Source organism: Elephantulus edwardii, unplaced genomic scaffold, assembly GCF_000299155.1.
Source record: "Elephantulus edwardii isolate Elephantulus edwardi_28Jun2011 unplaced genomic scaffold, EleEdw1.0 scaffold00026, whole genome shotgun sequence".
Lineage (NCBI taxonomy): Eukaryota > Metazoa > Chordata > Mammalia > Macroscelidea > Macroscelididae > Elephantulus > Elephantulus edwardii.
In genome coordinates, this window is record NW_006399776.1 from 20,147,307 (window position 1) to 20,160,052 (window position 12,746).

Below are 12,746 nucleotides of genomic sequence, written 5' to 3' on the forward strand. Positions count from 1 at the left end.
GCCGCGCGGGAGCGGGGCTCTGGCTCCCGGGACTGGAAGCTGGGGACCCCGGGAGCCGCGAGCGGCGGCCGCCAGGGGCGGGGTGCGGGCAGTTTGAGGATGGGGGGCGCTGTCGGAGGGGAGGGAGGGAGCGGGGGTGGGGCGCACAGACTATTGGAACAGGAGAGTGGAAGAGATTTTGAAAGGTCATCTCGTCCTTCCCCCAGCCTCCAAGCTGGACAGCCCCTCCCACCCTAAACCCGGACATACCAGGCAAGGAGTTGGCTCTGCCGCTCTTTCTGCCCCAACATGCACAGACTCGGGAAGTTCTTCCTGGGGTTTTATCTCAAAGCCTCTCCCTTACATTTTCTGTCTCTCTTTTAGGGGAGGAGGAGGGGCGATTAGAGAGATAGTTAATGTCGGCCGTATAAGAAACATTATTAAAGTTACTCTTCAGACCTTTCTGTTCTTGATAAACAATTGCAGCTCCTTCCCTCTTGAGTTCTATTTTCCATTCCTTAAGTCGTTTTAATAGCTCTTCAACACAACAAATATTTACTGAGTGCTTACTAAGTACCAGGCACTATGTTTAGCGCCATGGGGGATGCACACATGAAGGGATATGGAATCCTTCCTCTAGGAGCTTGTGGTCTAGATAAGCGCGGTGAACTTATAAATTGCATACTCAGATTTAATCAATATTTATTGAGTGCCTATTCACATAGTTAATAGTAGATAATCCTTACAATAACTAAAATAGTACTAGTCTCCTCCACTCAAAATGAAGCTTGAGTCTCTTAACCAGTCACTGGTCTACATGCCAAAGAATCAGTGCAAGGCTCATTCACACCATTGTCACCAAATAAAATGAATGTACGTGGAGATTGAGGAGGAAGACATAAACAATTGTTCTCCAAATTCCTTTAAAATAAAATTCTCCCCAGAAAAGTTAAGAATGGATACAGTACTCCAAGGAGGGTTGAGAGCAGCTACTAAATCCATTTAGCTTCCATTTACTCCCAGAGGTCTTTGAGCTGAATTTTCTTCTATTCTCTATGTTATTGTTGTGTGCCATTGAGTCAGAACCGACTGATAGCTGACCCTCCGGCCGGTTTTCAGAGACAGTAAATCAGACGAGAGAGGTGATGCCCATCACTTCCAGGAGCATCTGGTAGAATCCACCTGCATACCTCTAGGAGTGCAGCACAGCTTCTTACTACTAGGCAGGCAAACAGAGCTCTCAATAATAATAAATAATGATGATAATGTCCACTAACATTAAGCACTTATGTGCCTACCTATGGGCTGAGATAGTTCATATAAATTTTCTCTTTTCATAGTCCAGGCAACACCTTGAGACTGGTATAAACTGCCTCTGTTACAGACAGAGAAACCCAGCAATCTAACTCAACCAATTCTAGTCACCGATGTCAAGCTGGGATTTGAACACAGGTGTGTCTGGGTGCTCCAGACCACATGCTTTACACTTCTCTTTGATCTTTCAAGCCTGTGAGCTCTGCTCCTTACTGTAAAGATAAATAAATGGCTTAAGCTCAGCTTTTGAATAAGCCCTATAGTATTTTAAGAATCAGGCTCATCAATATGATCTCAGCACCATTAACAGTTCTTAATTAACATTCCTGAATTAACAACTCTTTAGTCATATTTTAGGCCCCCTTTTATTGGTGAAAAAATGAGGTTCAAATAGGTATAACAGTAGTAATTCTTGGGTAATAATTTCTTCAGGGTCACACAGAGTAGGAGTGCTGAGATTTTAGCTCAGTTTTGTCAGGGTATAAAGAACCATTTATCTATCAAAAACATTATTTTAATAGAGTCCTTTCCACAACTAATAATTTTGAGTCCATCCTTTATACATCCCTAGCTGCAGGTTATCACCTACTCAAATACAATCACAACCATCAACAAGTTTCCCCAACCATTCAGTCAGTGTCTGCTCCAGAGTAAACCCTACAAAATGGGAAGCTGGAGCAACTATCCAGGGAGTGAGAAGCAGGTTTGGGATTTAAACCTTACCTGGTCTGGGGACAAAGCTTCAAGAGCTAAGAACAGGGACCAATCCAGACAGTAATGTGTGATATCCCTAGGGAAGAGCAAGTAATTTGAGGAAGAAGCCAAAGAAAGAAAGATAAGGATAGAAATGGGTGGAAATTGGGGCGCACAGTGATGGTGTCCATGGGGATGAGACAAATGATCAAGAAGAACCTGGGGTAAGGAGAGATGGGAACAACAGGAAATGACATAAGGAGGCAGGGCTGGATGTCTTATGAGTGAACTGAGGCTGGTATCTAACCAAGGCCACTCCTTGGATCCTTTGGCCCTCATAGGGACCTTTGCCCCACCACACCTCAGCCCTGACAACCTGTCTCTGCCACAGCAAATGTGTCATTTGCTCTGAGTTACTTGGCCCCTTTGGGAGCCCCAGGGCCCTACTGGGTCTCATCCCTTCTGAGGAGCCACTTCATACTAGGTAGGTGTGAGGCCCTGGGCCTCAACTTCCTGGAAAATGGAAATTGAGCAGGGGGTGGGGGGGAGCAGAAAGAGATGTTGTTGAATGTCCAGCATACTGATAGGCACCATATTGCATCCTTCCCAGTCTAGGAAGCACCCAGCTCCAATAGTCAAAAGGAGCCATGGAGGAGAGAACTAATCAGCTGACCCAGGAGAGACCCAGCATTCGTCTGGAAAAGCTACAGCACTGGGCAAGACACAGGCAGAGTGGAAACCTCTTGGTGCTGGCGGTGAGGCCAAACTGTCCCACCTCAGGTTTCTATGTGCACACTTGTATCCTCGTTCAATTCCTCCTATGTTTAGTAAGAGCCTACCATGTGCCAGAAACTAAGCTAGGCTCTAAGTGGGAGGAAGGAGAAGGAAACACAGAAATTAAAAAAGGAAAATCCTTAATTTCCAAATAGCTTCCATCTAGGAGGTAGATGTATCAAAGACAGTGAGACTGGCTCAGGATATACGGCAGGATTCAAAGCTATTTTGTAAATATGGTTGCTATGAGTCACAGACGACTCAATGGCACATAACAAGTAGGGAAACTATGGGTAAGGAGTCAAGAGAGAACATGAGGCAGAAAAATTCATCATATGCCCTTTCTCCACGCTCTTGGTGGAATAGTCCCTCTCTATGCACTCATCCTAAATTCCTGATCTCTGGAAGAGCCAGAGATTGTGAAAGGAATCCCTGAAGTTTCTCTTCAACTGCCCTACCTACCTCTGGCCTCTAGGTGAGCCAACTATGGCTGGCAATGAGTATGGTGCCCTTTGCTGTCTCACTTGCCTGCCTGAACTCTGCATGTCAAATGGCCACAGCACTGACCCTTGGGCCTGCAGCCTTGGTGAGCCTGACCTCAAGTGAGCATGGAAGGAAGGGGAGGAGCCCTACTCAAAGCCAAAACTCAAGCTTGCCCTTTCTCTTCTTCAGGTTTTCCTCACTGGGACTGTTACCTTTGAGCTGCGCAGAGCACCTCGCCTCTGGAAGGTGAGAAGGGAAAAGAATGCAGAATGCTACCACTTCTCTGCACAAGCATACCATACACACATCCCTTAGGCCAGGAAGTGGCCCTCTAAGTGCTGACTAAACCTGTCCTTAATAGACTGGACTGGGAATGAGAGCAAGATAATTAAGAGGGCTGATGGCCTGGTTTAGAGATGAAAGTACAAGAACTGAGTTTTCATTGAAGCTGGCTGCAGGTGGGGCTTGAGGCTGAAATGAGTCCCTTAAGCTGCACAGGACTGACCCTGGCTCACTGTTAGGTACAGGCCATGATGATATTCAACATCTTCAACCTTATCTTGAGCTTCATTGTTCTGGTGGTCGAGGTGATGAAGACAGCCTTGGCACCTGCCCCAGCTGTCCCCTCCCAGGTATGAGTGAATGAAAAAAGTGGGAGTGTAAAAAGGCAAAAGATATGAAGGGAGAAGGTCGAGACAAACATGTATTGAGTTCCCTATAGTATCATCAACCCTATCAACCTACAGCTGGCTGGCTTGTTGGTGCTGGAGCTCAGTGCTGAGGCCTTCACCCTAGGAGGAGTGCTGGTCTCTGCATATGCCCTATTCCTTCTGAGCCAGAGGAAGTCAGGTTGCTGCAGGAGCCGAAGTCTGTACTACCAGGAGCTGCAGGAGGTATGGGAGGGAGCAGGGAAGCAGGCACAGGAGGGGCCTGCTAGCTCATTTTATCACCGCTTATCCTAGTCTTCGGTACTTAAAAGAAAAACAATGGATCTACAGGATAGGAGGAATATGAAGGGGTCCTAGACAGAAACTGACTAGCTTTTTTTTAGCTCTGGGCTTTTCTCCCTTAAAGGTGGGTAAGAGTTAGGCTGGACTAAAACAGTAGAGGAACTTAAAGAACTTGCATAAATATTGGAAAAGCAATAGGAACACAAGGAGGGGGAATGAAGAAGGGAAAGGAAGTGCTACAATCTGGGGGTTTCTCTTTTCTCACCTCTTGAGTTTGTCCCTCTCACTACTCTGTCTGGTTTTCAGGGCCTCTCTGAGTTGGAGGAGGTTCCAGTTTTGGAGAATGGTCCCACAGCGGCTAGTACAGCAAATGGGACAAATACGTGAGGGAGCACCCTGTAGACCCTCCAGCGCCCCATCCATAGAGCTCGAAAGCTAGGTGGACTCCAGCGAGATCTACCCGAAGTCCATCCATAGCAAGCCCCTTCCTCGTCCCTTCCCCGCTAGGAGAAGTTACATGTATTCCAGTCCTCCCCCACCTCTGCCCAACAAACCTACCCGCCTGCAGGTCCCCTTAAGCCAATCTTCAGCAATAGTCACTTCCTTGCTTCTATCCTCATCTTCCATCCCCACTGACCCCCCATACAACTTTATCTCTGCCCCATCTCACTATTTTCTTCCGTCCATCTCTAACTATCCCGTTCATTCTATGCCCTGGTTGCTGCACAGACCAACTCTCCAAATTTCACTCCTGGGGGCTTCTTCGGTAGCCGCTTCGAGCTGGTGCCTTTTCACTAACAAAGACTACAAGTCCCAGGATGCCCGGCTACCCTGTAGCCTGCTGGGAAATAAAATGCTTTTCCTTCGCTGTGGGGGCGCGGTGTATTTGCTGAGTGACGCGAGGCTCTGTAAATCTAGGCCTAACCGAGAGTTTCCCTGGACGCGACTACTGGCGTGGCGTGCGGGGAGGAACCGGGTAGGTCACTCTGCACTGGGGCGCAGCTGTCGCAACCATGACAGCCGTAACCTAACTAAGGGCCCACATCTCTCCCCCCGGATGCTTTGGAGAAGGGCGGGGGCTGGGTGGCGGGCCTCTACAGAACCAGGGATTTCCAGGTGCCGTCGTAGTGCCCCCTTGCACAAGTGGCCAGACCCAAGGTCCTGAGACTTGCAGCGCGCGCGAGAAAGAGGTGGGAGATGATGAGTCAGAAGCGCAGGGCCCTTGTCCACCCCCCCCCCCGCCCCCCTCCTGGAGCCTGGCGTGCTTTTGCCGAGTGAGGCCGCCCCCCCCCCCCCCCGCCCCCCTCCTGGAGCCTGGGTGCCGCCAAGGCAGGGCCGAGGGAGGGACGTGACGACTCGATACGAGTTTCCCGCCTCTGCGAGCATGCCGGGGTGAGGAGCCCGCATCGGCGCCACCTTTTCTTTTCAAGGCCGGAGCAGGACTGCGCAGACTCGGCCTCTTGGCAACCTCGCAGACCTTTGAACCTGGCCCTGGTGAGGTCGCGGAATCCCAGGCAGAGCAGTTCCCACCATTTGTGACTTTTGCCAGAGTGCAAAAGAAATGGGAGCTCCAGAGCACCCAAAGTGAGCAGTTTATGAGCTGCTAGAGAAAACAGTAGCTCAGAGCTGGAATACTAAGGACGCTGCCGAAATTCACGAAGTGCCCAAGATGGGTGTACACTTCACGTCTGAGAAGCCTTCTTCCTCTGGAGAATGCTCCTCTTAGGGGATTTGGCCCGCCCTGGCACCGGAGAGAGCAGAAAGCTCAGCCAGTCTCCCTTGCCCTGACCCTATGGTGAAATTTCTTTCTGTTTGTGTCTCCTTGGAAACGAATGGTTAGTTATGGCAAGGGCCAGTGTGAATACTACTAGCAGTTTAGTGTGAATAGAGTTAGTGCAGCTCTAAGATGAAACTGTAATGGAGAAATGATTTCGTTTTCTTCCCAGACATTTTAATTGTCAGGACAGCAGAGATTATATGTGAAGTGCCACAAGAAAATAATCCTTTTCCTCAACAGGGTGGTAGGAGAGAAAGCTGGGGCAAAGAAATCAACAAATTCCTTTGCACTGTCTTCCACAGCAGCAACTTTTGATGATTTGGTGAGAAGTCTAGAAATTGCGTTCTCCAGTAGTTCTTGGAGAAGCTCAGTGACCATGAAAATGAACTCTATATCAGTCAGGTTAGGTTAGGTTATGCTGCATTAACAATGCCAGATCTCAAGAAGGCTGATTTAAAACCTTTCTGAGTTAAAAGCAGGACAGTTGATTTTGATTTCTCATGATAAGAGTCCAGTGTAGACTAACGTTATAGTAGCCTGTAATGGCCTAGAGGTAACAAGCTATGCTGCAATCCTAAAGGCCTACCGTTTGAATCCACCACCTGCTCTGCCAGTCTCCTCCCATGCGATTAACTGCCTCTGAAGACCTGCTAACTCAGCCATGAGTCAGTTCCAACTCGACCGCACACTACAACTGCTCACTGTAATTCTTCAGGTGCTCAAGCCCATGGAGCTTTCCCATGTCTCAGGAAGCTTAGGGTTTTTCTCTCAGAATGTGAAGCAAGTGTGAAAAATTTTTATGGACATTTAAATGCTTCTGGACAAAGGGGAACCACATGTCCCTTCCACTCACATGTCATTGGCTAAGCCAAATCACATAACCATATTCATCTTCAAGGAAGCAGGAAGAGTTATTTTTTTCATGTCTCAAGGAGGACTAAACTAGTGGCTTAATCTGTGGGGAGTTGCTAGCCCAAAGGCCTAGCCTCTTTGGCAGTTCAAATCTACTAGCAGTTCCTTGGGAGAAAGATAGACAATATCCTCCCGTGCAATTTACAGCCTGGAAAAACTCAATGGAGAGTCAGCTATGATTTGATTCCAAGTCAATGGCTTTGAGAGAATGAGTGAGTAAAAAATAGAAGAGAAGCAGAAATACTTCACTAAGAGAAAATGTGTCAATCATTTGTAGTAGTGGTCCTTGAACAATGAAACTCATCCATTCCAGCAGTTATCCTTATCTGCTTTGATTTAGTTCCACTAACCACTAATAAAGTCTTCCGCCCCCATTTTTTTTTAATTGTTAAAAATAGCTACAACTGCATTGCAGGGAGCTCAGGTAGCCTGTGCTGCCAAAACAAAGATGAGGTGTTCAAATCTACCAACAACTAACTCTACAGAGAAAAATGAGCATTCTCCCATGCAAATTAGAGCCTCCAAAACTTGCTGGAGAGCCAGCTATGAATTGATTCTGCCTCCTTGGCCATGAATTGTTGAGTTGGTACCTCTGGGCATTTATTGGCAGACCTAAAGAGATTTGTAATACTTGTTGGTGCAGGGTAGAGGCAAGATCAAGGGCCAGAGAAAGGCTTGCCTGTGGGCAAGGCTAAGAAGAAGCTATCTTAAACCAGAGGCATTGACTTCAGTGACTAAGATTTGGCCTGAAATCATTCGGCTTTCTCAGCTCGTCCATTGCCGATGCCTTTCTCTTTGGGAAGCCTGCTACAAATTTTGCTGACATTGCTCTGCTGCCTCTTCTTACCATCTCTTAGATCTGTGGGATTCTTAACACTGAAACCTGAGGTCCAAAGGATATATACACTCCACTCCTGGCTAGTATTTCTTGGTTTTAGAGAGGTCTCCTTTCTTCTCTCTAACTGGCTATCTTTTAAGTGATCAGTCCTCTTCTTAGGGTTCCATATACCATATGTATATAGGTCCCATCTCCAGACAGGGCTTTTGTGTATCAGTCATTCTTGATCCTGAATTGTAGACCGTTCTTTCCCTAATAAACACAATCATTATGAGTTGTCTCTGAATTCTGTGTGGTCATTACTATAGAAAGTGTCACTGAATTGTACAACTGAGAAATGGTGTCAGAATTGGTAGAAGTTAGAGGGTAAAGGCATATTTGACCTATACTTCATAGAAGTGAACTTTGGGCTGATTATGAGCCTACTTCTTCATCTTCAAATTGGGGGCCTCAGATGCCCCTGAGCCATTTTTTACAATAACACATTTACTGAGTCAACATTTTTTCACACATACAATTCGGTGATACCAGCTATATCCATCATGTGCAACATCACCAATATGCATTGACAAACTTTCTATTATTATAAACATTCTTTCCTAAGTAATGACTCATCCTTTCCCCCTCCTTCCCAATTAAAATACTTGATAGAAATGTTCTCCCCATCCTCCAATATAAATAGGTCTATCAGGCAGGAAACCTAGATTCTGATTCTGTTGTATACTTTTGGTCAAGAAAAACCTCTCTGAAGTGTATTTTGTGCATGTGAAGACACTCATCCTGCCTAACTCACTGGACTATGAAGGCTAAAATAAAATCACGCAAGGAAAAGTACCCAAACTATAAAGTGGATTGGGAGTTGAAAATAGATTGTTTAGGCAGCAAAGAAATTGAAAACTCAGGTGCTGTAGAGTGAAGGCAGTTGTAATTCGTGGTGACCCTATGCATATTGGGAAGAATAAGGTTTCAATGGCGGGTGTTTCAGGAGTAGACTATTAGGCCTTTCTTTCTTCTGAGGTACCTCTGGGTGGACTCTTTAAGTCCAAGCTTTTGGTTAGTAGCTGAGCATATTAACTGTTTGCACTGCCCAGCGTGAAGTGGTGTAAATAAATGAAGCAGATTCAAGTGTAAGGCTAGTCATAAGGTGGTGGAAACTATGGCAAACTAGAAAACAGTCTTTTTTTTATTATTATTATTTGTGTGTACCGTCAAATTAGATCTGACTGGTACAGGAGGAGATTGTCCCTCCTTCCTCGGCAGAGCATCTGGTGGATTCGATCCATGCACCTTTGGGATTGCAGTGCAGCTTCTTGCCACTAGGCCACCAGAGCTCCCCTGGAAACAGTCTTTTTAAAAGACTTCCACTTAACTCCATCCCTTTATTGTGGGTGCAACTAGGGCCTGATAAGAGATTGAGAATGTTAACAATTTTAGTTTGCATGACTCCACAATCAACGCACTTGGTAGCAGCAGCCAGGAAATCAGGAGACAAATTGCATTGGGAAAGTTGTCTGTCATGGACATCTCCAGAGTACTGAAAAGCAACGACATCAGTCTGGAGACTAAGGTGCACTTGATCCATACTATAGTCTTCGCAATTGCTTGCTATGCATCAGAGAGCTGGACAATGACCAGGGATGATAGAATTGATGCCTTTTGAGTTGTGGTGCTGGAGAAGAGTGTTGAATATACCATGGACTGCCAGGAGAACAAACAGGTTTGTTCTAGAGAGTGTGAAATCAGGCTGCTCCTTGGAGTCAAGGATACTGAAGATTCATCAGACATATTTTGGGCATTTTGAAAAGAGGGACTGATGAATGAGTGGAAGCCCAAAATCTCTGTAAATGTTTATGAAAATTAATAAAATATAATTATAGAAAAAAAAAAAGAAAAGAGGGACTGGTCCTTGGAGAGGGACATTATGCTTGGAAGGGTGGTAGGACAAAGAAAGAGAGGAAGATTATCAATGAGATGGATTGATTCAGTGCCTGGGGTAATGAGGTTAGGTGTGTCAGAGACAGTAAAGTTGGCACAGTATAGAGCAAGTTTCAGGGCTGTTGTACATTGGGTCCCTATGAGTTGCAAATGACTTGACAGCACGTAACAACAACAACGAAATTCTGATTAATCAAAAGCACAGGGCCCTTGTTCTCTTCCCTGGAAATTGTATTAAACATGAAATCTTGACATTTAAGATACAAATAAATAAACTTAGTTTTAAAAAAAAATCTGGGGGTCAAATTAGTCTATCAGCCTAGAATCTTTCAATTGATAATCCCTGTTTTATATTAGGATATGATAGAAATTCAAGTTTCAGGCATAGAATATGGTTCTTGTAGACATTTTTAAGTCACTTCTTTCTAAGTACGAAAGGTTAGACCTGTTCTTAAAACCTTATATCCCCTTAGGTAATTGATTCTCAAGAATGTTGTGATATCATCCTTTTCCCCAGAGGACATTTGGCAATGTCTAGAAATATTTGGGGGTTTTACAATTGAGAGGAGGAGGAGTATAAGAGAAAGAGCTTTGGATGAAAAGTCAGAACATTTAGGATTTGTTCCCAGTGCTAATGTCTCTTTCCTGTACTTTAGTCCCCATTACCTGCAAACAAAGACTCTTGGGCTTGCTTCTCCTCAACTCCTGTATTCCTCCCTTACTCCACCTGCCAAAATACCTATTGCCAAAAGCCCTGCCTGCTTCATTAAAATGCTTTTCTCCATTGATTTCCAGCAACACCTGTCTCTACCCCTTTCAGGAAGGTCTCTGGAGGTCACTCAAATAACTTGAATTGCTGCCCACTGGAACGTCACAGAAAATGGTTGGAACAAGGTTCTTGTCAGCATCAGTGTTTTTAAGGCCTTAACTTTGGGAAAATAACCAATTTGGTGACATATGGCTTCCTATGCAGCTGAATTCTCTATGTTGATGAGTTTTACCCCATTTCTTTGAAATTCAATCGTTTATTCTGGCCTTGAATACATGATTTATGGATAACTGACAATAATTCCCTAATGAAATCTCATTTCTGGATTTGTTATTGCAAATCTACCTAAAATGGTTCAATTTTTGTCTCTCAGGCTGTGTCCTCTGCTGCCATCTTGTGGCCTTTTGGCTGCCCAGGTCGCGATCTCACAAAGGACCTTCAGCATTTGGCAGCAAAATGGAAGAAAGACTCCCACCACCCTTTTCCCCCACCCTGTGGAGTGCTCCCAGATAACTCCCCTGGAGAGGCTCCGCCAAAGGGAGCTGCACACTAGGCTTTGAAAGGCACACAGGGACCTCCTGGTTATCCACACCCCATCCTGGCCCTGAATCTGTTATGCAATCCTGGCCAAGAGCCACTGAAATCAGTGAAATGAAATGCCCAGGAGTAATTGGAGCTGACCTCCCCTGCGTGGTGGCCTGATGAATCCCCTCCAGCCTTGCACTCACTATTCACTACCTCAGGCTGGAATCTTCATAATCTCAGTGAGAAGTGAAGACTCATCTGTCTAGTTTCAGGATTCAGTTTTCTTGATTAGGCCTGTTCCATGTGACTCTGGGGAGCTACCTCAAATTCGGCATTTCATATGTTGATTGATAGGCCGAGCAAGACAGCAGTGATATGAACACTGGGAGGCTGTTTCCAATATGATGGGATCTTATAACTACAATGATGAGAAGCCTATCCCTAGGGGACAGGGAATGTGAAAAACCTCTCTGAGCTAGACTATTGGTAAAAGAGGCAAAGCTGGAAAAAATTTAATTGGCACTTATTTTTTCTTCTCATTCTAATACTGTGTAGTCAAACACAATGAGCAAGAGAGAAAAGAGTTAAAAACATCTTCCCATTTCTCAAACTAATTTGTAGAATTGACCCTCAGTTGTTAGCTGCTCCTCCTGTACACTTTACATTTAACCTGTTTTTGGTTTTTTTTGTAGAAAGAACTCTAACTACATTAACTTCCAATCCTGCCTCCCTTAGAAAAAAAGAAGCAATGGCCACAGTAATGCAGTAGCAATCACTGTTTTGGTTTGTTTTTTTTTTTAAAAGTGAACATTTACAGTGATTTTGGATTTCCATTCATTCATTGTTGCACTTTTCTCCCTGCCCAGCCCTCCCCCCACCCTCCCATCCCCACCCCCAGTTCGCTCCTCTCTTTGAAAAGTAAAAGAAAAATTATTTCTTTGGTATACAATCCCCCCACACCCCTCCCACCACCCCAAGTACACTCCACTATGCAACCTTAATTCTGGACTCTTGTGATAACTATAATACCCTATCATGTATCGCTTTAAAATTATTCTCCCCCTCATCTGTTTCAATGAAGTATACATAATTTATCCAGTTTTTCTCAGTCTTACCCCAACCCTGGTGTCAGTCCCATTCTACAACAGTGGCACCATGCAGTATTTGTCCTTTTGTGACTGAGATATTTCACTCAGCATAATGTCCTCCAGGATCACCCATTTTGAATAATATTGCATGAGTTCCTTGTTTTTCAATACAGTGTAGTATTCCATTGTGTGACTATACCACAGCTTCTCTATCCATTCATTTGCTTATGGGCACCTGGGTTGTTTCCAACTCCTTGTTATTGTGAACAAAGCCGCGATAAACATGGGTGTGTATAGATCTGCTTGGATGTCGGTTATGGTCTCTTTGGAGTATATTCCCAGTAGTGGAATTGCTGGGTCAAATGGTATCTCTATTTGCAACTTTTTTTAAAATTATTATTAAATTAGTTTTAATGAACATTTACAGAGATTTTGGGTTTTCATTCAATCACTTTTGCACTGTTTTCTCTACCATCCTCCCCAGTTCGTTCTTCTTTCCCCCCACCACCGAATGTCTGTTTTAATTGTCCAGTTGCCACAGTGCTTGTCAAAGCCAGTTCTGATCAATCGCCTTTATCAGTGTGTCCTTTGCCATTCCCTATCACTCCTCCCTGAGAGAGACTTCACCCTGATTCATAAGGAAAAGGGGATGGTGTATTCTCTTAGCTATTTCCTACTGAAAAGGGACGCTGTGGACTTCAGGGTAAAG

General features: G+C 45.0%; 2 protein-coding genes across 2 annotated transcripts in view; one reads left to right on the forward strand and one right to left on the reverse strand.

Annotated features, from left to right (window-relative positions):
* Positions 1-453, reverse strand: part of ZNF219 (zinc finger protein 219) — an 8,719-nt gene extending 8,266 nt beyond the window's left edge. The window contains exon 1 of the mRNA XM_006883112.1: positions 250-453. The gene's annotated coding sequence lies outside the window, so the exon portion shown is untranslated. The remainder of the gene's footprint in view (positions 1-249) is intronic.
* A 2,180-nt stretch (positions 454-2,633) lies between these two features.
* TMEM253 (transmembrane protein 253) lies at positions 2,634-11,653 on the forward strand. The gene is made up of 8 exons (XM_006883288.1): positions 2,634-2,741; positions 3,236-3,346; positions 3,433-3,489; positions 3,765-3,875; positions 3,990-4,136; positions 4,500-4,576; positions 4,923-5,169; positions 11,642-11,653. The coding sequence occupies exons 1-8, from the start codon at positions 2,634-2,636 to the stop codon at positions 11,651-11,653; spliced, it is 870 nt and encodes a 289-aa protein (XP_006883350.1).
* Positions 11,654-12,746: the final 1,093 nt, after the last annotated feature.